Source organism: Eucalyptus grandis, chromosome 8, assembly GCF_016545825.1.
Source record: "Eucalyptus grandis isolate ANBG69807.140 chromosome 8, ASM1654582v1, whole genome shotgun sequence".
Taxonomy (NCBI): Eukaryota; Viridiplantae; Streptophyta; class Magnoliopsida; order Myrtales; family Myrtaceae; genus Eucalyptus; species Eucalyptus grandis.
Genome location: NC_052619.1, coordinates 50,789,824 through 50,816,546, shown reverse-complemented (window position 1 = coordinate 50,816,546; position 26,723 = coordinate 50,789,824). Strand labels below are relative to the sequence as shown.

Below are 26,723 nucleotides of genomic sequence, written 5' to 3'. Positions count from 1 at the left end.
GGCCCCAAAACAGTAGCTATAGAAATGGGTATGGCAACTCAGTCTTGGCCCATTTTCGCCGTCTTCCTGAGCCCGGATGCTCAGCCCGCCTTGAGGAAAGTCGATCCTCGCGTCAATCCCGTTGTTTTGGTTCGCTCGGCTCGTTAATCGAGTGAGTTTAAGTCACTAAATCTTGATTAGAGGGTTAATGATGCCCTAAATGTGCTTAGTCTAAGTTAAGTAAGCTTAGGTGATTAGTTTAGTTTATTTAATTGTGATTTAGATTAAGAGGTTTGTTTAATTTAAAGCATGTTTAATTAAGGCTAAGAGAGTTTATTTAATAATAAACCTTGATGGGACATAATAGGGTTTTATTTTTTATTTACTTAAGTGTTTCGAAATTCTGGAATTTTTAATAATATATTATATTACGAAATTATTAAAATATTATTATTTAAAAAAAACTTAAAATTATTTCTGACCTCAATTGCTCAGAATTTCGTGCTGATCACTGTTGTGTATTCGGATTTTGAAATTGATGGTTGGATATTATAAATTGAGTGTGGATTGTGAAAAATATGGATATTATTATTTAATTAATTTTCGGAATAAATTTAATTATTTAATAAATTCCGAAAATTATTTCGGGACCCTAAATTCTCAGAATTTCGCGCTGATCACTGCTATGTATTCAGATTATGAATGTGATGATTAGATATTGCAAATTGAGTGATGATATTTGCAATTGATTATTGAATTGTGAAACTGAGTGGTGATTGTGAAAAGTATATAATTTCTTCAAAAAATCCCGAGTGTCAGGTTTGACACCGAAAATGGATTTTAAGTATTATATCAAACAGTGGGGTTTGAAAAATGAAGGTATTGGTTTTTGGTTCGAAGTGATGTGTGCCCACGCACGACTACTTTCTCGAATGTTTTAATACGAAAGAGAGAGGCCATGACTACTATTTTAATCAAAGCATCGAGTGAAATGCAAAGTGTCCGAGGGCCAATATTGAATTGTCGTGTGTTGGTTGAAGACTTGGTCGCAGTAGTGGCTACGCCAACTGGACCTTTATTTTTTTAGAAATGCCGTCAATAGAGTGACGTGGCTCAAGTCGCAGTAAAGGCTAGGCCAACTGGACCCATGCTCCTTCGGAAATGCCGTCAACGTAATGACGAAGCCGCACTCCATGGGGGGAGGCAATGCCTGGCATTAATGTCAGTAGATAGCCAAACTGCGAGTAGGCTATGCCCTTGTATGGCAATGAATAACAATTGGAATGCATGTTGAGTGTTGTTGATGTGTCGGATTATGGGACGGAATCATGTGGCATGGAATGTGACATGTCATAATGATTTAGTCTTATAATCAGGACCCCCGTGGTTGTCGGTTATATGAAAGCGAATGCGTTCTGGTTGTTTAAGTTCGTATTACTGTATGTGGTTGAGTGATATGAATTGTGCTAACCTGCAGGAAGGAACTGAGGCGAGGTAAGTCCTCTATGTGATATGGCTAGGCCACCTTTAGGTATATTTTCTTTTTAATAGGGGTTTAGGGAGTTGAACTTGCTGAGACAATGTCTCACCCCGTTGTGGGCAAAAAATTTCAGGTTCATAGATGGTGGAACCCCCTGAGGCTAATCAATCAAAAGTGGGATCGAAGAGCAAGTCTGACTAGTGGTCATAGGACTGATCCCTTTTGTAGACTACCCCTTTTTGGTATATGTGTAAATCCTAGTGTGGTTACCTGTTTATGAATGAATTGGTTTCCTACTTTCCTATCCTGTGAGTTTTTGTCAGGGGTTTTATAATACATTCCGCTTGCACAATAATAAATGAATGGAGTCGGCGACACTACCTGAAAATGTCGCATTTACATGACCATGGCAGGATGTTGGCGCGCTTGAGGTTCGGGGCGTGACATTCCAACTCAGTTACTCCCGCACAAGCACAATGAACCGAAGCACATCAGTCTTCTAGCGTAGCCAGGCTTCGTCTCCCTCCTTTGGGCACAGCAACATCTATCGACACACATCGGGAACAACATTTCCAAAGGAGTATCGGTCCAAAATCTAGCTTCCGTTGTCCAAGGGCATCCTATATAAGGGCAACGTCCTACCGACACACAAGGACAGGTTCACTTAGCCATCACATGATTAATCAATATCGGCCAAAAACATCATACTTTGCACTCAAATGCCCCAATTAAAATAATGACTTTGCATATTTTCTTCATATTAAAAACACCCGATAAAAAAAATTGTGTATGGGTACACAGTCAATTTGAACCAGAAAAATCGATATCATTCCCTTTAAAATCCTAGTATTTGATATAATCTTTAAAATCATTTTCGGTGTCAAAACCCGACACCTAAGGATTTTCTAATTAAATACTAAAATTTCATAATTTTAGAATAAATAACCAAAATTATAATCACTACTCAATTTGCACAAATTAACATTAAATTGCATAATCTAAACACATAATTACAATCGATGAAAATTCCAGTCACCAGCTATCTCGGTATAATTTCCAGAAAATATAAAATAATTAAATAAATATAAAAAATAATTAAATAATGCAAATTAAATACCATAAATACCAACTTAGGCTGGAAACACTAATCTAGCCACCTAAACGAGCCTAGAAAAATTCCAAACCTATCTAGATAAATGGCACAACTCATTAGCCCTTAATTAGTCTACTCTAACCACCTAAGATGCATAATTAAGCGATTAAATCACTAATCCAATCTAACTAACCACATAATCCCTAATTAGCCTAAACTAATCATCCCTTAAGCATCATTAACTCTCTAAGCAGAGTTTAGCAAGTAAACTCATCGGTTTTGAGATCCGATGAGTTCACGACGACAGGGACGTGGAGGCAGGCGACAACCAAGCCTGGAGCAACAACAACAAGGTCCAAACGGGCCTAAAAATGGGCCACAAGCTCCCAACTAGGGCTGAGCTTCAACCACAGCTTGCTGGGCCGAGAGGGCTGGTTGAGGCTGCTAGCTAGGCTGGAACAGCATGAGACGACTTATGCTTGACAAATATGTAGAGTGCCTTGCTATGCCCCCTACCTTCAACAAGGAACTCCTCATCCGAAAAAGCAATCAAGTCTTTAAGAAGGTTTGATCCCACAAAAACCTCTAGCTTGTCCGCCTTGATCGTTTATGGCACATAAATTTCACTTGGTACCTTTATCAACAACTTCTAATGCACATGGGATATTAGTAAGAATCCGAGCAAAGAGATCTGAGCGAGCATCTTTCGCAACCGGTCGACCATATTATACTCACTTGCTTTAATTACGGCCATAAATTCCTTAGCCTCTTCGTCAATGACAGGCTTTACAGGTTGGGCGCTAGCTTAAGCATAAGTTCGACTGAACCTTGTAACCAAGTCAACATCTAGGTCATAGGACCAAAGTACCGCCTTATTGTTGACATACTCATAAAGCTAAGACATCTCAATTACTATCTCCTCGTCGGATGCATCTTCTAGTGGGGGCAATGTCCATGAGTGAGAGATCTATTTCTTTATTATCAGCATCGAGCGTAGCCTACTCCTCCTCCTAATTGATAACGATATGGGAAATAGTGGAAACTATGCAATTATGGTCAGCATACACGATGATACCATCATCCACCATTTTTGCAACTCTTTCTTTCATCAATGATAGGGGAATATCCTCATGATCTAGATAATATCCAGCTCTCACCAGTCCATTGTAGGCATCCTTCACATGCACCTTCGAGTTCTTGATTCAACCAGCTTCAAATTCCAGGATAGCATTCAGCCTACCCTCATGCTCCGATAACGGATTTTTCTGGACATTTGGCTAAATAGTTTGAAATGAAAAAGCCTTCGTGTCCAAGAGGCTTTGGATTCGGTGCTTGAGGGTGAAACATTCATCAGTTGAATGTCCCAATTCACGGCTATGGTAGTCACACTTCTTTGTCGAGTCATAACCACGAATGCTTTCACAGTTAGGGCATTTTGGCTCGTTAGCAAGCAAGCATTTCTTTAGGAGGATTGCCAACACTTGGATGGAGATCCAGGGAGAGGGGAGAACTACCTTTTATTTTTTGCTTAAGCAAATAATTGACGGCCAGCAATTTGTTGGTGCCTTGCATTCATCTGGATAGCCGAGGTGCAACTAGAACTTTCTTAGCTATAAGCCACGTTCACATCTACAGCAGCCTCTTTCTCTTTCTTAGTAAAGAACCTTTTACTTGATGGCTCAATAAACCATCATTCCCTTATCCCCATCTCAATTTGTTCTCCAACGGGAATAAGTTGATTGAAGTTCTCGACGTACGTATTGGCCATTCGGTTACGAAACTCAGATGAGAGTCTTAACGAACAATTTCATCAACTCCTTGTCAGTAGGCTCAGGAGTAATTTGAGCTGCCAGATTTTTCCATCTCACCACATACTCCTTGAATGACTCGCTCCTTTTTTTCTCCACCCTTTCAAGATCTTCTCAAGAAGGCACAATGTCCATGTTGAACTTATATTGCTTGAGAAATGCGTCAGCCACCTCATTCTATGTGTCGAGAAGGTTCACATTCTTCATCACATACCAGTTCAGTGCGGGCCTCGTCAAACTCGCATGAAATGATTAGATCATGAGGGGCTCATTCTTGACATATTGTGCCATGCGTACATGGTATATCTGCAAATGAGCTTTTGGGTAGGAAGTACAATCGTATTTCTCGAACTCCAACATCTTAAACTTCTTCGGCATCTTGACCTTATCATAAACTGACAAGTCGAATGGAAGTGAACTCTGCGACTCTTGTAATTGCTTCAGTTTTCTCTTCAAGTTTTGCGATGCGTTCATCTTGCTCCGTCTTAGGGACATTGTCAAGCTTAGCCTTTTCAGCAGTGACCAATAGTGGGTCATCTTCCAGCTCAGGCATGTCGTCATCACCCATTTGGGCGTTGTTTGTCTGCTTCGGGACTACTATATCTGGGAGAACGGGTGCAGGAGTCGGATTTGCTTTGAGGGATTGAATTTGAGCTGTCATAAGTTGCATAGAGGTGAGCAACTATTGGAGTTGGTCTTCCATAGCGGACATACTATCATGCATTTCAGTTTAGTCGGTCATTTTTGCTCTCGATCGTGTAATAATGGGTGAACGTGGAGGATCCGTTATCACCTAATTTGAAGAAATTAACAAAAATAAGTATCTCATATGAAACACGCTGGTCCAAGGCAACGACCTAGAAGCTTTTATTCATTAATAGGCTTTTTGACACAGCCTAACAAAATAGAAACTTGAAATGCCCTAAACAAATAAACTAGAAAGGCAAATGACTCAACTTCTTAAATATTAATCTTCAAATGAAAATAACCAGATTGATTCAAGCCATTTCATCTAGCTTGATCAATATACACTCGGGACACCACTTGGCACAATCGTTTATTCTCCTCTTGAACTTTTTCAGCAACTCTTTTGAGATGTCTATTCTCAGCACAGTTGGCAATCTTCAATGGCACCTCCAGTATCTTCGGAAGTAGCTCATTTGGAACCTTGTGTTGTTGAATGTATTTAATTGAGGCATAGTACTTCATTTCTTTGTCGTTCAACTCCTCCTCAAGCCATTTGAGCTTTTGTGAATGACACATATCCCACATTGATTTGATCATGAGCATGGAATCCTCATGGTTTTGATCTCTATCAACGAAGCTTACTCTAAGCGAATCTACTTGCAACACCGGGGGAAGCTCTTGCATGACTTAATACTGATGGGTCACTCTAATCGGATAGTACTCCATTGCTCCAGTGAATCCCAGTAAATGAATTGGGCCAACACCTCAACATGAAAGTCTTGCCACACGAACTTGGAACCACTTAACATGCTATAGGAAACCCTTGGAAGTCCATTTTTTCATGAAAGCTAGCCATCTAAAATAATGGTAATTCGGTGCATATTTTTTGTTGTTCTAAAATCTCATAATAGGGTGATTAGAATTACTAATTTCATGTATAGTCATTAAACCATCAAACCTTTTTATATGAGAAAGAAACCAAATTTGCAAAAGATCATGAGAGAAATGGAAAGTCTTATCACTGCTTCCTTTAAATCGAGCGAGGGAAAGAAAAGTTTCAGCCAAAATAGTGTTTATGAAATTTTTTTCTTCGTACACTTGTTTAATTAATTGAATAATCAAGGGTTAATAGCATTCTTGCAGTAAGGAAAAACTATAAAACCCAAAGAAAGTTAAAAGAAAAACCCTACACATTTGAAATGAAGTGCAATTTGGACATGTATTGCGGTGAGCCTTTAAAAAATTTCTTATATTGTCCTCCTTAATTATGAAAAAATCAGATAATGCCACAACGGGATCTATTCCGATGGGTAGACTAATTAATTCAGCTTTCAAGGATTTTTCTATGGCAATGCTATACTCTTCCAAGGTGAGAGTGAGCTCATGCTTACCGCCGAAGATAAAAGTAGAAGTCTCAAGGCACCAACAATAGGCAAGTGCTTGGATGAAGCCGCCATGGATGTTGATATGTAGCAATGTAAGTAGTCAACTAATGTGTGACTCTACAAATTGATGGCCAACTTAGTCTAACTTGCCCCACCATGTGCTAAGCTCTTCCTTTGGAGAAAGAATAATTCAAATGTCCGGTATTCCCATTGTATATTGACTAAGACTCAGGACAATCCTAATGCAATAAACCGACAAAATGATATAATAAAGTAAATAGATTGCAAGGGTGCGAATTTAGAAAACTTACTTTACCAATAAACAATGGGCAATCACAGAGACATGCGCATGGTAAGTGGCTCGATTTCTAATTTATAAGGCTTAACAAAGTAGAGCCACAATGATGATCAGACTAGCCATAGGTGTGCGGACTATGTCGGGTCCTCATAACTCCGGCTTGGTCAAAGAGCCGACTTGATTCACGGGCATGCGAATCAAGGTGGGTACTCTTGACACCAAAAAAGAAATTTTGAGATTAAGATGGGCAACTCATATGCGGCTCAAGTCCAATGTGTGTGCCAAAGTGTAGTGTTAATACAAAACATGCACAATAGTTTATATTAAACAACACTTTATATATGAAAATAAACCATACATTCCTACATCTCATTGCAAAACAAAGGTTAACAAATACTTCCCATTATGCCTCCCATCTTACAAAAACATTTAACACCCTAAATGTTAAGGACGTACCTGAGATCTTTACTGTCAAACAAAAATATTTTTTCAAATAGAAGAGAAAATTAACCTAAGTCCATTAAGAGTTTTAACTCAAATCACTATTGGAGTCACCAAGCTATCGCGATCTAAATTTCGGATGCATCACCTACAATTAGGCTAATGGACTACTAAGTCTAAACTTAGTTCGGGCTCTCTTAAACCCACACCAATTCGCAACTTAGGTTCAAATATTTAGCATACAAAAACTAATCAGTTTACGGTAGGTCGATTAGACACCTAAGTAAAATAATCAAATAATTATTTTACTCCTATGAACAAAAAAATTTAGGTATAGAAACTTGGTTACACTAGATTTTTTTTTTTTTTTTGGTAACGGGTGGTTACACTAGATTTTTCTAACTTTCTCTTTTTATTTCGAAAAAATGTTTTGCAAGCAACTTGAATTAATTTTAATTCACTTCCCTAACATGTGAGAAATTAACTTCCCTAACATGTGAGGTGATCACCACCAATTTAACACTCATATAAAGTAGTGAATAAATTGCAAGACTTACCTCATTGCAACGAAAGTATCTACAATCAATCTAGATATAATTTCTAATCAACATGTAATTACTCAATTTTTTTAAAGAATTTTTCTCTTGCTTAATAAAATCTTATTTATATGCAATGCAATCTAAGCAAATGACCTAATTCTAATGACGGACAATTTTTAACTAAATGGACCTAGCAATAATAGTTAAATGACATGCATTTCATAAATCTAAAAAGCCATGCAATCTATCTAAAAGATTTATCTAAACTTAAAATTAAACATGCAATTTTATCTTAATATGTAATAACGTGCAAAGAATACCTCTAGTTTTTTTTTTCTTTCTTTTCTATGAAACTTGAAATTAAAATTGTCACATAATTAAACGTGCAACTTAAAGTTTAAAAAAACTAACATCCTAAATAAATACATTTTCGACTCAAACCACACAATGACAAATCACAGAGCAAGATAAAATTGATATCCAAAAATTGACGAACCATATTTCATGCGTGAGATCAGATTGGTCAATTTTAAATAAATTGCAAATCAAATTTTGAGGGATTAGCAATTTTCCAAGCGATTGAAAATCGGAGTTCGGGCTCGAAAATCGAATTGTCAGTCCTTTATCAATCTTACAAGGAATAACCACCCGCGAGGGTGGTTCCGCTGGTAGGCTCCAGGACTTCCACGATGGAGGCAGGAGTTCCGAAGCCCCTGCGACGCAAGTTGCAGGGAGGCAGGTGTAACACTTGGCGACTTACCCGAGGTGTGTGGGTGGTGGTTTTTTACGTGCCTCCTCAGGAGTTTACTCCCAGCTGTTAGCTGTGCGGGGTTTCTTGATCAAAAAAAAAAAAAACTTACAAGGAATATTTCAAGTAAATAAATAAAATGAAAAATAAAATAAAAAGAAAAAAGAAATCTACCTAATTGGGATTTTTCTAAATCTGGGTCAACCAACGGCGGCTCGACGTGGCCCAAAAAAGGAGGCTGTGATGGTGGTTCACCGAGGGTGATGGGTTGCCGTTTAGAGTGGGGGGTTGGTCGTCGGAGCTCCGGCGAGGGCGGACTGGCGGCGTTGGCCGTTTAGAGTGGGGGTTGGTCGTCGGAGCTCCGGCGAGGGGCACTCGGGCGGAATAGCAGCGACGCTCGGGCAGAGAGCTCGGGTCGCTGGTCGGATGCGCTGCAGGCGTCGGGTCGCTGGTCGGAGCGGCACGGGCGGAGGCCTGCAGACACAGACAAAGCAGGACAGCAACAGCGTCGCCAGGGCGGAAGGGAACAGCGACGCAGAAGCGTCGAGTCGATGCGGATCGGCACGACGGCAGCTTCGACAGGCTGCTGGTGTCACGGCTGGCGCGGGCGGCAGGGATAGGCGCGGCTTCAGCAAGCGTTGGCGAGGGGGCTGGGACCGAGGCGCGATGAAGCAGAATCGGAGACGTAGCGACCGGCTCAAGCTCTGTCGGCATCGGGAGTAGCGACGGCGAGGTGGAGCTTCGGACGGTTGCAAGGCAGTGGTGGCGCGGTGAGGCACGGCGACGCTGTGCAGGGATTCAGTCACGGCGGCAGAAGGGCACGAGAAGGAGAAGAGTAGCTCCTTTATTTATTTATTTTTCCTTTTTTTATCTGGTTTTTCTCTCTCTCCTGTCACTCTCACGTCTCCCTCACTGTTCACTTTCTGCCGCTCACGTCTATTCTCCCACTCTCCTTTTCCTTTTTTGACTTTTGTTGTTTTTTTCCTCGAACGAAGAGGAGCCCCCCATTTCTCATCGTACATGGTTCCGGCAAACAAAATGTGATCTTGTCAAATATTTCATCTCTTTTTCAATATACACAAAGATTACCTATAATCTCTCAATCACAAAAATCTTTTTTTTTTTTTTTTTTGGTGAAGATCACAGAAATCTTTTTACTTTCCTCATCTCCTTAATATTATTCACTGACTTCATTGCCTATTTGCTAAAGATAAGATTACAATGCGATTTTTTAAATTCCAAAAATTCACCGTAATATCATATCAAATCTCCATTTTTAGTCATTAGAAAAAAGGGCTCAAGCAAATTTACTCCTTTTGTGGGCTTAATCCAATTCGTCAAATTAAAGTTCAAAACTACTAATTCAAACTCACCTGTCACTAGCCCAATGCAAATACAATAATAACAAATAAATGTACCTAAAATTATATGATATGCATTCTATTATTATTATTATTATTATTATTATTATTATTATTATTATTATTATTATTATTATTTATTCCATAATTTTTATGCAATAAATAAATAATCGAGTCACCAAAATTTAGGTGTTAACAACCGTGACACTTGCGTTTGTGATTCTTCCTCCTTTGCATAAATATGTCTAGTGAACCTTTTTATGTTTCACCAAGGGTAAAATCTCTTGGAAAATTGGAACTAATCCCTACAAAACTCATATCAGAAATAAAAGTGTACCTAAATATGTAAAATCTCTTGCCTTTTATGTTCCACCAAATGTAGTTTATTTTACGGAAAATGAACTATTTGGAAATTTTTTTTTAAATGATTGCTTGAATTATTTACTACAATGAATGAATGAAAAATATTTTCCTTCTCCATGAAAATGTTTAGATATAAATTGTTATAGATAATGAAAATATTTTTCATTGATTAATTATTTTAAGAGATATGAGTATCATTTTTAAGAAAATATTTTTTAAATCATTCATTTGCTACGAAACAAATGGAGCTTTAGAAGAACAAGACATAAGAGAACCAATACATAGCAATGAGAAAAAAAGATGCCTTTTGTTGATCAGATATTAAGGTCCATCCCTTGTCTTTGCTGTCAATTTCCATCCGCATATCATGCATTAGATTACGCAGAATCAATTACCAAGAGTCAAGGATTATACTGATTTCTTTTTCTTTCATTGTCAAAGTGCCGACGCAAAGTTAATGTGAAAGCAGACTAATGATCAAATTGAAATCCAGTTTTTTTCATGTGGGTATGTGCTATTTTGAGGCATTTGCAAAAGTGTTAAACATAGTGCGGATGTTCAATGGTAGCACAGGGACATTTCCAGGAGGAGACTGAAAGGAAAGAACCCGGAAGATAAACAACTTTATCAAAGTAGACTGCTAAAACTTCTAAAAGATCAAGACTCTTCTCATTTTTAGAATTAAACAGACAGACTTAGCCCAACAACAGGCTTTTTAAAAATAATATTGAAAATAGTTGCTTATGCAGATTAGGTTGTCCATTAGGAAAAAAAGAATACCATGTTGCAAAAATAAAAAATAAAAGATAAAAACCACTGAAATAAGCATTCCGTCGTGGTTACCGTAATAGCGCTTGTCTTTTACTTTGGTTGTTAGTTCTTTTCGTTGATTCTGTTTTGCATTGAAATTTCCTGGAGCTCTTTCTTCCTGGGCAGGTGTCGCCTCATACAATTCAAAGCTACCCTAACGTTCGCAGACCGAGGAAAATAGGATAACGTTTGCATCTTATATAAAAAGCTCCAAATCCTAAATGGACCTTTCTCAATTTTTTATTTTTAATGATAACTACTAATTTTGAGTCAGACTATGAATTCCTCTCACTTTCAAAATTTTCATTTTACTTGCCACTCTAAAGTGAGACGAATTCATAGTCTGAATTTTCAAATAGCAATTTCAAAGGCCGAATCTTCCTCTATAGCATTTCTTTTAGAACCTTGGTCCCATCGCTCACATACATGCCACTCTAATAGCATAATGGAGTTCAGCTTTGAGGTAGAATTGGCCAAAAGAAAAAGGAAGAAAAATTAGGACAAAGGAGTTAATTACCCACTTTTCAAATTTTCTCTTAAAGGAGTCCTTATTTATCTTCTAATATTTAAATTATCAACTGATTGGTACTCTTACATTGAATATGCTGCATCAACATAAAAACAAAAAACTAATTAATTATCAAACACTCAATAATACCATACACTTAAATTAAAATAATCACACTATTGCAATACCCCTATTTACGTATTTTATACAAAAATCTCAAAATTTATAAAAACAAGAATAGGAACGCTAAATTAATTGAACCTATTTATTGTCTAATTATAAGAGAACTAATACAAGTTGTTTGTGGAAGTCAATTGATGCTTAGGCAAAATTTGTTTCTAACTATGCTAGTAATGAAAGTAGATCTTTAGGCATTCCAAGTTAGGGGTGTGTATGGTCCGGGTGGGCGGTTCCCTGCCTAGAACTGAGAATCGTCCGCTAAACACCGGTTCCAAAAAATTGGAATTGGGAACCACCCGTTATTGCATGGATCCACTCGAGAACCGGACCGCCGGTCCGGTCCGATTCCCGGGTGGATCCATGGAACCGGTCTCACCAATAATAATATCATTTTCCAAATCCCGCTGTGAGTATCTTTCATATCGAGTAATATTTTTCTTTAAATCGAACCGGCTTAATTAAGGGTACCATTTTTCTTAATTTTATTGGAAACACTACCAAATAAGAGAAATAGGTTTTTTTTTTTTCCTATTTTTGAATCATTTTAGTTGACATCTAAAATATTCTTTAAGTTCAAGATTTTTGATAATTGTCATATGTAGATCATCTTTTCTTTTATCCTCTAACAATGCTCAATCTCTTACAATATTTGCTTTACTGAATTTTTTTTGTATAAACAATTATACCAGTACTCCACATATTTTTGAACATAGCGTCATATGTGAGTCCCAAAAATATTCTTTGAATGAGCCATTTGTTGAATTGTTGAAAGACAGCTTACACACTTTACTAAATTCTTATTAAAACATGAAAACCATGAGAGGAGATGGAGTCTTAAAATTTAGATTTGCTAATTAGTAATTTCAAATTTTAGTTTAATATTAAAAATTAATATATTATTATAATATAATCGGTATGGTTCAGGTGGGTGGATCCGCCCATGGCACCAAGAACCGGACCAATACCCACCGGTTTTCATAAATTGAAACCGGGAACCGAATCAATTCCCTTAAGAACCACCGATTCCAGGCGGTTCCGGGCAATTTGGGCAAGTCCTGGTTCTTTTGCACACCTCTATTTCAAGTTCAATAAAAGCAATAAAAATCTTAATAAATTATGTTACTCAAATTAGATGGAATCAACGGAGGTGCTATATTGCACACCAATTTGACTAATTTTTTAGGATTGAATGTATTCGAAATAAGTTGCACTTACCTTCTTCTCCTTTTAAGATTGTTGTCAGAATGAAAGTGGATATAATAAAAGAAACGATTGTATGCCAATCTTTAATTTGCTGTGTAAATAATAGTCAATGCTAGATTACAAAGAATTAAATAAGAAATAATCATAAATTATTATAGAATCCATTAATTCAAGAATTTATGATTCACAATTTTTTTTTTTTTTTTGGAGGAATCAGAACTTGCACCGACACATCGCCAGAACCCTCAGGTGACACTTAAGCGGGATGACCCACTACCCCGAGTCACACTTAATATGTCTAGCGCTTCCTTGGGTTTGACCCTTCACTTCCTGGGGAGATCGCGTGGCGCTATCCAAATGCGGGCCGCCGCGGCCAGGTGGTGATTCACAACAAATTTTTATTCTCACAGTATCTCAAAAATTGGTATTCTAGTAAAGTCCCTATAATAATAGCAGTGTAGGATCTACATGATCATTTCTCATAAGTTTAGTTATTGAAGGAAAATTTCCTGAAGCGCGGGAAAAGAGAGGCCAAAACTGGAAGGTGTAATAGTTAATAATTTATTGCAACTAAATGCATCCTCGTGTATTTGTCCTTGAAGGCTTCTTTGGACAGGAATCTTGCCGACAACACGGGAACGCTTAAGCGATAGCTTCTTGTCAGATATCATTTCAATCGTCTGGCGTAATCGAAAGCCAAGATGGGTGCGTTCCAGTCCCGCATGTGATGATAAGCTACGCGATGATCTCCTCATGGGTCCCTGTCAAATCCTTCTGTCTGTTTCTTCCAGTGCCTTGCCTATATGCTTGAAAAAGAAGCGACCATCTTTTCATTGTTAATTTCACGGGTGGGTCTTCTTTGCCACTCTAAATGCGCTGCAGCTGTCTGAAGATTGCAAAACAGCACTGTCTTTTATGTTAGGTTTTATTTATTTTCATTGCTTCTACGTCGTAATTCCCCCAGATATTTTCTGACTCCGCGGCAGGTATCGCCTTAGGTTACTGTTCCCTGTCAATGAATCAAACCAATAAAGAAAGGTTTGGCATACAGAGCCGATGACCTTTCCTTACTAACAATCACCAGATTCTTTTTTTCCTTCGGCCCTAAGAAAAAGGTCCGCTTTCCTTGATTTAAGGGAAATAAAGTGGTGATGAGACTACGCTCGTACGATAACACTCACTATCGCTACTCATTTTATAAAATATAATAAGATGGAAGCCCAACTAAATCTCATAATATTAAATAAAAGTAAGTTCAAAATTATTGATCTCAAAATATTAATAAACTCAATTTATTTGAAATTTAAGTATTTTTAAGAGTCAGGGTAATATGACGATTGCACATATAGGAAAATAGCTTGTGCAAAACATTCTTAAACTTCTATGGTTTGAAAAGTTCTGTTGAAGTCCTAAACTTTATATATTTTCTCTAACAAAAAGCCAAAAACTTGAATTTGGTATACTCCTTAGAAATATTCATTTTAATATTTTCAAGGACAAGTGATGCTGATCGATGTGGTGTTGCATGTAGCATCGCATTAGAATAAGACCCAATTTATTGGGGGGGGGGAGGGGAGGGGAGGGGGAGGGAGGGGGGACGAGTGACGCTAACAAGTTGCTACATTAAAATGATCCATACCAAAAGAAAAAGAAAACCAAAGGTATGGAGACAGTAAAGATCGGGATAGAGTTGAGAAAACAACTACTAAGAACGTGAAGAGAATAGTGGGAAAAGGAGAAGATAGTCAACCGAGCTTCAATCTCTTTAAATACTTGAAACCGAGGATAACGATAACACACTCAGCTATCCACTTATCCTTTCGCTCTGTGTCCTACGAATACGATTTCCATGTTTTCGTAATTGCCCCCAGTCAAATTGCAGATATTTGAATTATTAGGATAAATATTTTAAGCATCGTTTAATTTGACCCCACTATTTTGACCTCAACAAATTAACTTATTTTAACAACAAAATGGCCTCACTAAAACCTTTGAAACCCAAGTTACAATGGAAAAATTCAAACTTAAAATCCACGAGATGTTCAAAATTTCAAATTACTTTTAAAATAAACATATGTAATAAATCTTGGCACTTTTGTACTTAAAAGTTTCACTTTTTCACGATGTGGTTTTGGATAGTATTGAATTTATGTAATGATACATTCAACTGAGGTAGATTTGAGGATATTTTAAAGTTATATTTTGTTAATGAGAGCCTCAAGATAATAATTAAATAGCCACACAGACAAAAAGTTTATGAATTTTATTTCACTTCTTCTCTTGTATTATGTGTAATTAATGTATTGAAAATTGAAATATTTCTTATCATGTATGTTTAATTAGTGTCTCGAAGACAATTCTTCACTAATAACAAAACTCTCTTTTAGTTAGCTTTGAGCGAATTTATGACAATAATGCAATTGTATTGCATGATCTAGCTCAATCACATATGACTAAATTGTTATGCCAAATTTTTCTTAGTGACATTTATGTGCATATAACTTGCTGCCACAATTCTTATATGTGTGCATGGATCTGAATGTAGTTAAAAGGATGTTCTTGAGTTGATTTTAGACTATTTGAACAATTCAGTAACTAGTTATGTTGTGACTCAATTCGATCATGAGAAAGAATTGGTAAGTTTAACAAAAATGAAGATTGTGGATCAAATTAACATTTAAGTTTAAAAACTAAAATATCAATGTTTAAAATTTTAATGATGATAAAAAATTTAGATTCATGTATCAAATTTCTTAATAAAAAACAATTTAGCATTTTACTTATTGACCTCACTGTAAAATAGTCTTATCCCTGCCGTTGCTAGTCGAGCAGTTTAGTTTTCTTTCAATTTTACGTACGTTTTTGCCAACCCATCTTAAATTGAGAAACGTGGACTTGATAAATTGATCAATGTCCGGACGAATCAGAATCGGATTTGTTTTTCCAAGTGGTCAGAAATTTAGAATTATGCCCTGTGCAATTTCGTGGGTCCCAGGTGTTTGGCACTAAATTGGGTGGCTGGTGTTTTCACGCGCGCTAGATATTTTCTTTTTGAAGAATTGCTCTCGTCCACAAGATGTGCATGGACAGCAAGAGAAGAAAAAAATCTCCAAAGTCCTGGCTGCGCTATAAATCTTGGAGAGAAGGGACGATATTCATATTTAAGAGCCTAAAGATGGATCGCCATCGCGTGAGTATAACTATCGAGGATAATGAAATCTGGGAGCAGAGAAGGGCCAGATTGAAAGCGCTGGAGTGGTTAAACAAACCACACCGCCCAGCAGAGCTCAAATGGCGTGTAAGTCCGCGGCTACAAGCCGCCGCGAAAGAAGGCAACGTTGACAACTTCATCGAAGCCCTCGAAAAGTATTCCGCGGAAGAGGGGGTCCCTTTGTCCGAGATCATAGACATACAGGGCCCTTCTGGGAACTCGTTGCTCCACGTCGCAGCAGGCATCGAGAATTGCGACATCCTTCGAGCCATCCTCGAGGTCATCCCCGACAAGCGGCGCACCACTGAGGCGAACTTCCGAGGGGACACCGCGCTCCATGTCGCGGCGAGAGCCGGGAGGATCCACGCAGCCAAACTCCTCCTTGACTGCGATGGGATCGTGGACATAGCGAACGACGCAGGCAACACGGCACTGCACGAGGCTGTGAGGAACGGTCACTACGAATTGACCCGTATGCTCCTGAATCTTGGGTCAAATTTGGTTTATAAGGAGAACAGAGAGCGTAAGTGCCCGCTGTACTTGGCAGTCGAGACAGGAGACTTGAGGAGTCTTGTGCTTTTGATGGAAGCAGTGGATGGAGAGAAAGTCTCTTCATTGGAAGGCATGTCGCCAGTCCACGGAGCCGTGATGCACCAAACGATAGGTCGGTGATCTTTCCTATGGCTCTCCTTCCAATAAATATTTCATTCGGACCATATGCATGTCTACTTTCGTTCCACATGAGCCGTTGAACTAAAAGTGTTTTATTTTTTTATGATACCAAACAAAGTTTGGGCCCCCAATTAAGATAAGAGCTAGAGTAATGAGACAAATAAGAAGATTGAGCCAAAATTAGGACTCTAAGTAAAAGTTGGTACTTTTATATGTTGAATCAAGATAAAGTTTGTACTTTCTAGTGCCTACACCAATTACTAAAAATTTCCTATAAATTTTGGCCTAGGAGGAGGCAGATTACAATATGTTTGGACTTGGGTAATAGCAAGACTTACCCCTAAAAAATATTATAAATTTAGTACTTCAATAGCAGGTACTCATAGTACAATCCATTGTAGATGCTAAACCGCTTTTATTTTTGTCCAAGGACCTTTTGTAAAACAGGAAGAGACTCATGTCATGGCTGCCCTTGATTACTCAAATGCGGCAAACTACTACTTGGAAATGAATGTTTCTATGCTTTGAAGCATTCTCCATTGTCTATACTGAAATTATCCCCCTAAAGTTTAGATTTTAATTATGGATTCCATGAAATATCGCATTTTTTTTTCTATTGTTTGAAGAAAATATAATAGCTAGAGTCACCAGACCCTTGGTTATGAGCATGGCACGTATTCATTTCTTTGCTGTTTTGTAATGAAATAGAAATGCTGAAAGAGATGTCAAAGCGGAAGAAAGAGTTATTTTATTTAAGTGATGCTGGAGGTGGTACTCCCCTCCATCTAGCAGCATATGTGAATTACGTCGTTGGAGTCAAATTCCTGGTTAATGAGTTCACTTCGAGCTTCGTTGAATACGATAAAGAGGGCTATCTTCCGATCCACGTCGCATGCAAGATGGGTCATCTTGAAACAATCAAGAATTTGCTTCAACATTGGCCAGATCCAGAAGAGTTGCTAAATTTTAAGGAAGGGCAAAATATACTCCATGTTGCGGCAAAGTATGGAAGGGCCTCCGTAGTGAAGTACATACTTAGCAATCCCGAGCTTGAGAAGCTCATAAATGTGAAAGACAAGTTAGGAAATACGCCTCTACATCTGGCCACATTGCAGTGGCAACCCGAAGTTCTACTATCTCTCACCCGAGACAATAGGGTTGATCTTAAGCTTGTAAACAACAGCAATTTGACGGCTCTCGACATTGTAGATGAGCAACTAAAAAAAGTCGATGCTCCACTTCACCAGGTATTAATCTCCACATATTGAATTAACAGGTTATCTACTTTTGTTCTCCACTATTGTTTTAGCCGCTTCCATTGTGGGAGAGATGGAAGTAATTAAAGTTTGAACTACCTAAGTAGTTACCGAGTGGAATTTAGTTTTTACCGTAAGCTTAGAAAATATTGCATTTGCAAGTTTGTGTATCGCTTGAGAAGGTTTCATTTTTCCAAACTCCAAATCTATCTTCATGGATAATTAATAGTCTTGTTTATATGCTTGACTAGAGCTTAACACGAACGATATTATTATCTGCTGGAGCACCTAGAAGCAAAGACAAAGCAATTTGCCAACCAAAAGGCTTAGGCCCGGGGAGTGATTTGGAGCCTCCAGATTTGGATAGACTTAAGGACGAGGCCAATTCCCGTATGGTCGTGGCAACGCTAGTTGCTGCTATGACCTTTGCTGCTGGATTTTCTGTTCCTGGAGGATATAAAGATACCGAACCAGATGCGGGAATTGCTACACTATTGAACAAACCCATGTATGACGTCTTTGTGATTTGCAACACTGTCGCCATGTTCAGCTCAATAATTTCAGTTGTGATCCTTCTGTGGAGACAGATCAATGATTCACACGCCGTGCTTCACGCCCTTGGAAAGGCAAGGCAACCACTGCTTGTAGCTCTTGCCACAATGTCCATGGCCTTCATGGCAGGGGTCTACGTGACCGTAAGTAAACGCACTTGGATCGCAGTTGTCACCTTGATCATCGGAATTAGTGCCCTCTTTGTTATCTTGAGTCTTTACATGGCCTTGTTTGTTCCACTTGGGTACAAATGCCGTCTTGTCCAGCTCTTGGGTGACTACATCCTTAGAGCTGGTATATCAATTTCAAGAAGTGTGAGCGTAGAAAGGGCTGCGTGGCAGCCTGAGTATCCTCTTGGGTCCCTCAAACTTCATGCTAGGTCTCTAGAAATTGATCCGGCACCATCAACAAATGCCACCTATGGAGAATCATGACATTGGGCATGTTAAATTATATTTCAAGTTTGAACCATTTACAAAACCTAATCCAATTGGACGAGAGGGATCAATTTATTAAACCGTCGGAAAGAAATTCAGTGAATATCTTGAAGGACATGTAAATATATTGTTGCGATTTGTTTTGATTGGGTTGTATAAATATCCAAGCCTGACCGCAGAAAGAAATTTAAGAAAGGGAGCTTCAGTTGTAGTTAAAAAAAAAAAAAAATTCTCTGGCACTACAAGATAAAATTAGGGGGCTCACATATTCTATTTATTAATATATACTTAATTTTATGGGTGGATCTTTGTGAGAGAGAGAAATAAAAAGCAGGGGTTTTGCTTTGATTCTTCTTGTCTGCCACAGCCGCACGAAGGGAAAAGAAAAGAAGTGTACAGAGATGCTTCATGGATAAGCCATAGTGAAGTTTTTGCTTTGGGCTAGAACACCTGATTTGTGCCGTATCTTTTACATTTGTTTATTTATAAATATTTTATGTTTGAGTTTAAGTTTGTTGTGAAATATTTGAGTGTATGAGCAATTGTAACTATAAATCTATGATTATAATAGATTATTTACGGCCGGCTTTCCATGAGTAGATACTGAACCAAATCAGGTAAATCTTTGACGTCATTGTCTCTCATTTATTTCTTTAGTGATTTCGCATTAATTTAATTATGTTAGTTTTGGTGTTATGTGATCACTTTACTTTCAAAGTGATTTTTGCCTCAATTATGGAGCTTCAAGGTTAAGCAATGTCATTTCTAGGATAAAACATTCCACTCGTACTTTTCTTTTCAGCTTCTCTTGAATTCCATAAAAGGTTCTAAATGAGCGAATTATACATTTAAGAGAGGTCAAAGAATATTGTAATTGCAATAATTTGTAAAACACTCTCCCCTATTCTCTATAATTATTACATCGTGCAAGATCTCTTGGATAAAAAAAAAATGTCTTTTCACTCAAAATGGTACATTTTCAAATGGAATTCCACCGTCTATAACGGCTCGAGTCAGACTTCGAAAGGATATTAGAAGATATAGACGCTACTCATCAGTCTATTGGTTCTCTGAAGGCTCTATAGCCCTAACTTTTGGAAACAAAGTTTCATTTTTAGGTAGCTATTTGCCAAAAACGGTTATGTTTTGCCTTGATAGGGATGTAATGAACCAATTGATGATTCTCGTGCCAGTAATAATGTTAATCTCTCTCTGATGTACATGCGTGTGTATAATACTCTAGATATCAAATGTTAAACCATAAAAACAGGGAAAATATTCAATGATTTGCAAGTGTCACGTCGCTAGCTAATGTGGCGAGAATTTTTTTTATCACATCCACTCAGTTCGCAGTGCTGCCCATCATGGCGGCTTGTCCATGGTATCTTGACCTCGCCGCAAGACATGCGACCATTGACGAGCCGCTGTCATATCTGAACGCATGGCCAGATTTATGAGTTTGGCTCTGTTTGTTATTTACAATGTAGATTTTGTAGTCGGCTTCATCAAGGTTCTTCGCCAAATCTAGCAGTTTTTGGCTCTGTCTTCTATTGCAGTCTCTATGGCTGGCTCCATCAAGGGCCATGGTCGTCGCGGCGACCTTGGTCAAGCAGAGCCATTCCCTTTATTTTTTCCGTCAAGCTTGCGGTCTCCATCGGGATTGTCGCGGCTAGATTTGGAGGCATAAGGGAGGTGAGGCAACAAAGGTATAGGGAGAAAAATCGTGCTGGGTGCAGTGGCCACGGCAGGACGTCAAGGATGGAGGTTGCGATAGCTTGGGCAGTGCAGATGACCAAAACAAATTCTCATTTGGCTGGGCAAATAGTGGTTGTGTTGGGAGTACGCATTAGCATTCCGATACTTTCATTGTGGAGATCGCCAAGGGGGAGCACAGATCTAAGGCAGTCAATATTTAAATGGATTCACTTTCACTCAAAAACTTAAGTAAATAAGTTAATAGATCAATTATGATTTATTAATTGCTTCACACCACACCAATTTTTTGATGTAAGACTTCTGTAATATAACTCATATATGCATCCTAACAAGGTGGATGGACGAACAGATAGTGGCTGGATGGAGGGGGAAGACAAATAAAAACAAGATTACTATTTTTTATTTTATTTTAGTTTATTTGAGACGTATGTTAATTTGTAAGTGGCTCTATTCACAAAAATGATCAGCAAATCAACTAACCATGTGGTACTCGTACTCATGATATGATATACATACCAAATCAAGCATAAGTTATTTCATTTCAATAAAGTTTTACACATATTAAAAATACTTAGTTGATCAAGAACATCAAATCAAACACCAACAATCCATCCCATTGATCAATCTTAATGAAATCACCCATCAATGGTCTATTCCGTTGACTAATCTAATTCCCAAAATCCAATTGCGGTCACCCCTAATTCCCCATGACAAAGTTGACCAAGATTCCCCTTGGCTATTCTCCACTTATATCGTTGGTGGCTTGGCACACAAAGATCTTAAACAATTCGTATACCCATAAACCCCTTAGTGGGTTTAGAAAACATCAACAATGAAAATCAAACCCAAACCCACCATTCAATAATCCACAAATCAAATAAAATTTTTATATCATTACCCTAAAGGCATTTCACAAACCAGATTCATAAATCAGTTCATATAACCCTTCGCAATTCATTTCATAAACCATTTCTCAAACTAATCACAAATATTTTTATCAAACTACATACTTTCTTTTTTCTTTGCTTCTTCTTTCCTTTTGCTTCTATTCCCGTTATAAATATGCAAGTTCATCCCCTTATTGATTGGTCATTTTTTTTTTATTGCGAGTGCCTACCCTTTTGACCAAGTCAAAAGCCAATTATTCATTTTTTTTTGTCAAAAGTAATAATATATTGAGTTTTGAGCCAAACATTTACACAAGATTCGGTGCCATAAAACTTGCACTCATGAAGACAATAAGTCTAAACGAGTGGATGGGAGCCGGATGCAAAAGAACTCCGCATGAGCGGCCAAAGTGAATAACAGCCTAAACAACAGGCAAACGAGGAAAGATGAGGCCACGCATGGCCAAAAGAAACCCAACCTCGACAAAACAACCAAAACAAAGGACAGACAATAAAGAAATAAAACAATCACAAAATACCAAGGAGGGGTCACTGCCTTAGACGAACAACAGCCAAACCAGTCAAGGTGAACACGGCCCCAGCTGAAGGAAGAAGGCGGAAGGCCTTCATACAGCAAGTGCCTGAGAAGGCAACGAATGTGATCCAACCACAAGCTGTCTCTGAACCACTCCAAAGAACACTAAGGATCCGCCGGATGAGGAGAGAAGATGCAAGGATCTATCCCCCAGTTACGCTGGAGTCTTCTGCTTCTTGGATTATCCTCAACGTTTCTGAAAGTTAAGGCCTTGTCCTTCATCACTTTGATGAGATGATTTTTAATCGCCGCAACTGCGACCGTGTGATCTTTGAAGAGTATGTTGTTCCTGAACCTCCAAATAAGGTGGCAAAGAGCACCAAAATTTCAAGCTAGTGGATTACACTACCAAATTTCAAGCACTACCACAACACTTGTATATTTCTCAAAAGAGAATACAATTAGTTACACAGAGCTAGTAGATCACACTATTTGTATACTTCTCAATAGAGATTACAATTAGTGACAAACACTCTTATTAAATGAACTTTCTCACGCCTCAAGAGTATGAGTGAATCAAAAGTAAAGCTTTCTTTGGTAGTAGTTGTTCTCATGACTTGTGATTTCTCTATCATGCATTGATCTTATAGAGTATTTCTTTACAATGAACCTAGCAGTGTTGTAGCTTCCACAAATAGAGTTCCCCATATTAGGAAATAGTCCTTTTCACCAAAGTGATTGAGGATTGATTGGGTTCTCCCTTGTTTATGTGTTTTGGAGTTCCAGGCCTATAGCTTGCCATTAACAATCCTTGAGACTTGGATCGAATGTCAAAGGAACATTTAGGTCTTCAAATGTGTCATCACGTGACACAAATTCATAGGAGGTAATATAGCCAGTTACTCATTGTAGTGATTTGTGAGTTTATCTAAGCTTCTCGTTGGTGGTCAAGTTACATAAACCTTTCCATTTGATCTTCCGGTGGAAATTAGTGACCAAAAGCTCTATAGATCTATTCCCCTTATGATTTTTTCAAGACTCCATGAACTTACCATTCCTCCAACTTGTTCACCCTTTATTAAGGTACTTCTACACAAGCCTTTCCACTTGCAATTTAGAACTCATTGATGGTGATAGAGGGTCCTTTATATCATTGCAACTTGAAATAAAACAACATATGCATTTACCAAGTAATAACAAGAATTAGATGGTTTGGTCAACTTTAAAAGATCATAGAAGGCTTTCTCAAAAAGAAAGTCGTGACTTGGAGCATGACTTTGAGGCTAAAAGAGCAATATTCACTAGAGGAAGAGTAGAATGCGGGGATTGAAAAATTGAGAAGATGTGTGAAAATTTATGGGATAAAAACATCAAAGTGCCATAGTTCTTGTATGATATTTACTTGAGTGCTATAATTTATTTTTTGATCACTTGAGTGTTATGACTTTTAATCAAGGTTCACTTGATAAGGCCATATTTGGCATATCTATGGTGAGATTTCATGCTAACTTTGGAAATCAAGTTTTATTTTAAGTAGCTTTGCCAAAAGTGGACATAGGTTTTGCCTGAATAGGGATCTAATCAGACCCTAATGATTATTCTCTTGTTACTATTTTATTGGATGTCCTTTTGTTAGTAAATATTAATGTTAATTTCTCTAGATATTTTTTTTGAAAATAAACTTTGGATATCACATGCTAGACAGTAAAAACATGAGTCATGTGAATAGTTTTGGGTATAACAACAAATTGTAATTCAATTTCAATTTAACTTCTCCTTTTGTATCAAATAAATTATTCTAAGAAGATGAACATTCAATAAAAACATGACACTTTCCTTTATGTTCCTTTCGATTTAATTAATTAGGTGCCTCCTGTTTTCATAGGCGTGAAATCTGACTCTATAATTTCTTCTGTTATTTTGTGTCAAGTATATATCTTAGAGCAACATAATTTACCAACGATGACATCTTTAAAAATGAGTAATACTATGCTATCAATAAAATCAATATAAAGTCGGTTTTATCCCTCCAAGAGTTACCCCCAAATTTTTTTTAATACATAGATGCCAATTAAAGGTGACATCCTAACTTCAACCGAAAAAAAAAAACAAGGTGACATCCTAACGAACTTGTTGTGTTTGTTGGATAAATTGCAGCATAAGATTGTTAAAAAATTACTGATATTTATGGTAAATATCATAAATTTGTCGGCCATGACAAAAATTATAGTCTGATTAAAGGAGACATTAAGATGATTAGAATCTCCAAATATATCACCAAAACACAAAATCTTCAAAAAGTAGTTGATTCAATTGCAAAGGAAGAAATAGGCAATTCAGATTTGAGAACTAAATAATACCTCCCAAAAGTAAAAGAAAAAAAAAAAGAAAAGAAAAGGAGATCAAGTAATTTGCACATGATAGGGTGGACGTACATACGCCAAAGGGCACTGGCTCTTATATCAACTTAGAAAGTTCAACTCAAATACTTAAATTATTAGGTGGAGAAATGCTACATGTATATAAGGCATATAAGACTATTGTTAAATGATAAAGGATAATATTTCAGCATCACAAATAACACTTCCTAGTTCTTGGATTTGGATTGATTGTGCACCCTATTTTGGTAAATAGTAGGTTTTGATGTCTTGAATAATGTAAAATTCGGCAATGCCATACTCATGCAATGATTTTTTTCATTAGAGGCATTTAAATACATAAGTTTTGTGATGATAATTTATATACTATTTATTCATTTGAAACATTTTGCAGTCGTTCTAATCACCAATTTATTATAAATTTGGTTTTGGAACTACAAAATAATTAAGAGAGACTAATGAACCCAAAAATAATTTTCTCACAATAAGTAGTATTTTTTTTAAGGGATAAGTGCATTGGAAATCCTAAAACTTATTATGAAAGTGCAATTGAATCATAAATCTTTCAAAAAGTGCAATTAAGTGCTAAAACTTATCAAATTGGTGCAATTAATTAATACAAAATATTGATGTGGCTTATTTATTTATTTATTATTCATTTTTCTATGTGCCATTGATGTGGTTGAAACGATGTTTTCATTCAAATCTAATTTTTAATACATATTTTACTTAAATTATATTTAAAAATAAGCTAACTCAATAAACCAAAAGAAGAAAAAAAAAAGGGAAAATCCAAATTGGATATTTAATTTATTAGATTTTTTAATTTTAGCTCATTTTAAAATAAAATTTGGATCTAAAACGATGTCATTTTAGCCTTATGATTTGCATCTACATTTAGCATTGCCTTCAACTTTCAATAAATTGGTTGCAGTAGCAATTCCCTCTTAAGAATTTTTTTTTTGGAAAAAACCACCAAAAACCCCAAACTTTCCCTCGAGTGACAGATTTACAATGAACTTTGTTTTGTAACGTGAAAAATCCCGAAGTTTGCTGACTGTGACACATTTACCCCATTAGGGTATTTTTGTCTTATTCTTTCTGTTTTTCTTTTATTTTTTATTTTTTCTTCTTCTCTCTTCCCTCCGCCGGCCGGCCATGGCGGAGGGAAGCCGGCGTCCGGCGAGGGACTGCCCTTGCCGGCGTCGGGCGAGGGAGGCCCTCGACCCAGGTCGGCCAAGGGCCTCCTCGCTGACGCCGGCAGGGGTGCCCTCGCCGGATCTGGCGAGGGTGCTCTTGCCGGCGTCGGGCGAGGGTGCCCTCGCCGGATCCGCGAGGGAGGCCCTCGCTTGACGCCGATGAGGGCCGCCCTCGCCGGCGTCAGGCGAGGGTGCGGCGTCGGGCGAGGGGTGCCCTCGCCGGCGTTGGGTGAGGGTGCCCTCGCCAGATCTGGCGAGGGAGGCCCTCATCCGACGTCGATGAGGGCCACCCTCGCCTACGTCGGGCGAGGGTGCCCTCGCCGGATCTGGCGAGGGAGGCCCTCGCCCGACACCGACGAGGACCGCCCTCGCTGCGTCGGGCGAGGGTGCCCTCACGGATCGGCGAGGGAGGCCCTCGCCGGACGCCGGCTTCCCTCCGCCGGCCATGGCGATGCTGGCGGAGGGAAGGAAGAAGAAGAAGAAAAAAAAGAAAAAAAAAGAAAAAAGTTTTTAAAAGTAAAAATACCAAAATGCCCTTATGATTTAGGGTAAATATGTCACACAAATGAAAATTCGGGATTTTTTGTGTCACAAATAAAAGTTTGGGGTAAATGTGTCACAGTTAGCAAACTTCGGGGTTTTTCACGTCACAAAATAAAGTTCGAGGTAAATCTGTCACTCGAGGCAAAATTGGGGGTTTTTGGTGGCTTTTTCCCTTTCTTTTTTAGCAAGCCTTCTTAAGAAGTTCGATCAATAGTCTTATGCCTCGTATCCTTCAAGTGTTCTCCGGCAGAAAAGGAAAAGGCTTTTAATACACCTTTCAAGGGTCAGTTTTAGTATGGATTTGACATCTTGTCTTGCGTGCGCCGTCTTGTTAATAGCAAATGAAGGGATGAGGATCCGCCCACACACATTCGTAGTAGGAGAGGCAGTCACTTAGGGTCTATCCATTCCATACCCAAACGCAACTCAGAATGGCTATGATTAGTATAGTTAA

At 38.0% G+C, this 26,723-nt stretch overlaps 1 protein-coding gene across 1 annotated transcript; it reads left to right on the top strand.

The window, feature by feature from the left end:
• The first annotated feature begins 16,009 nt into the window (after positions 1 to 16,009).
• LOC104414803 (protein ACCELERATED CELL DEATH 6) lies at positions 16,010 to 19,189 on the top strand. Its single transcript, XM_010025988.3, has 3 exons — positions 16,010 to 16,758; positions 17,475 to 18,013; positions 18,274 to 19,189. Exons 1-3 carry the CDS (start codon positions 16,059 to 16,061, stop codon positions 19,006 to 19,008), a joined length of 1,974 nt encoding a protein of 657 aa, XP_010024290.2. The 5' UTR covers positions 16,010 to 16,058; the 3' UTR covers positions 19,009 to 19,189.
• Positions 19,190 to 26,723: the final 7,534 nt, after the last annotated feature.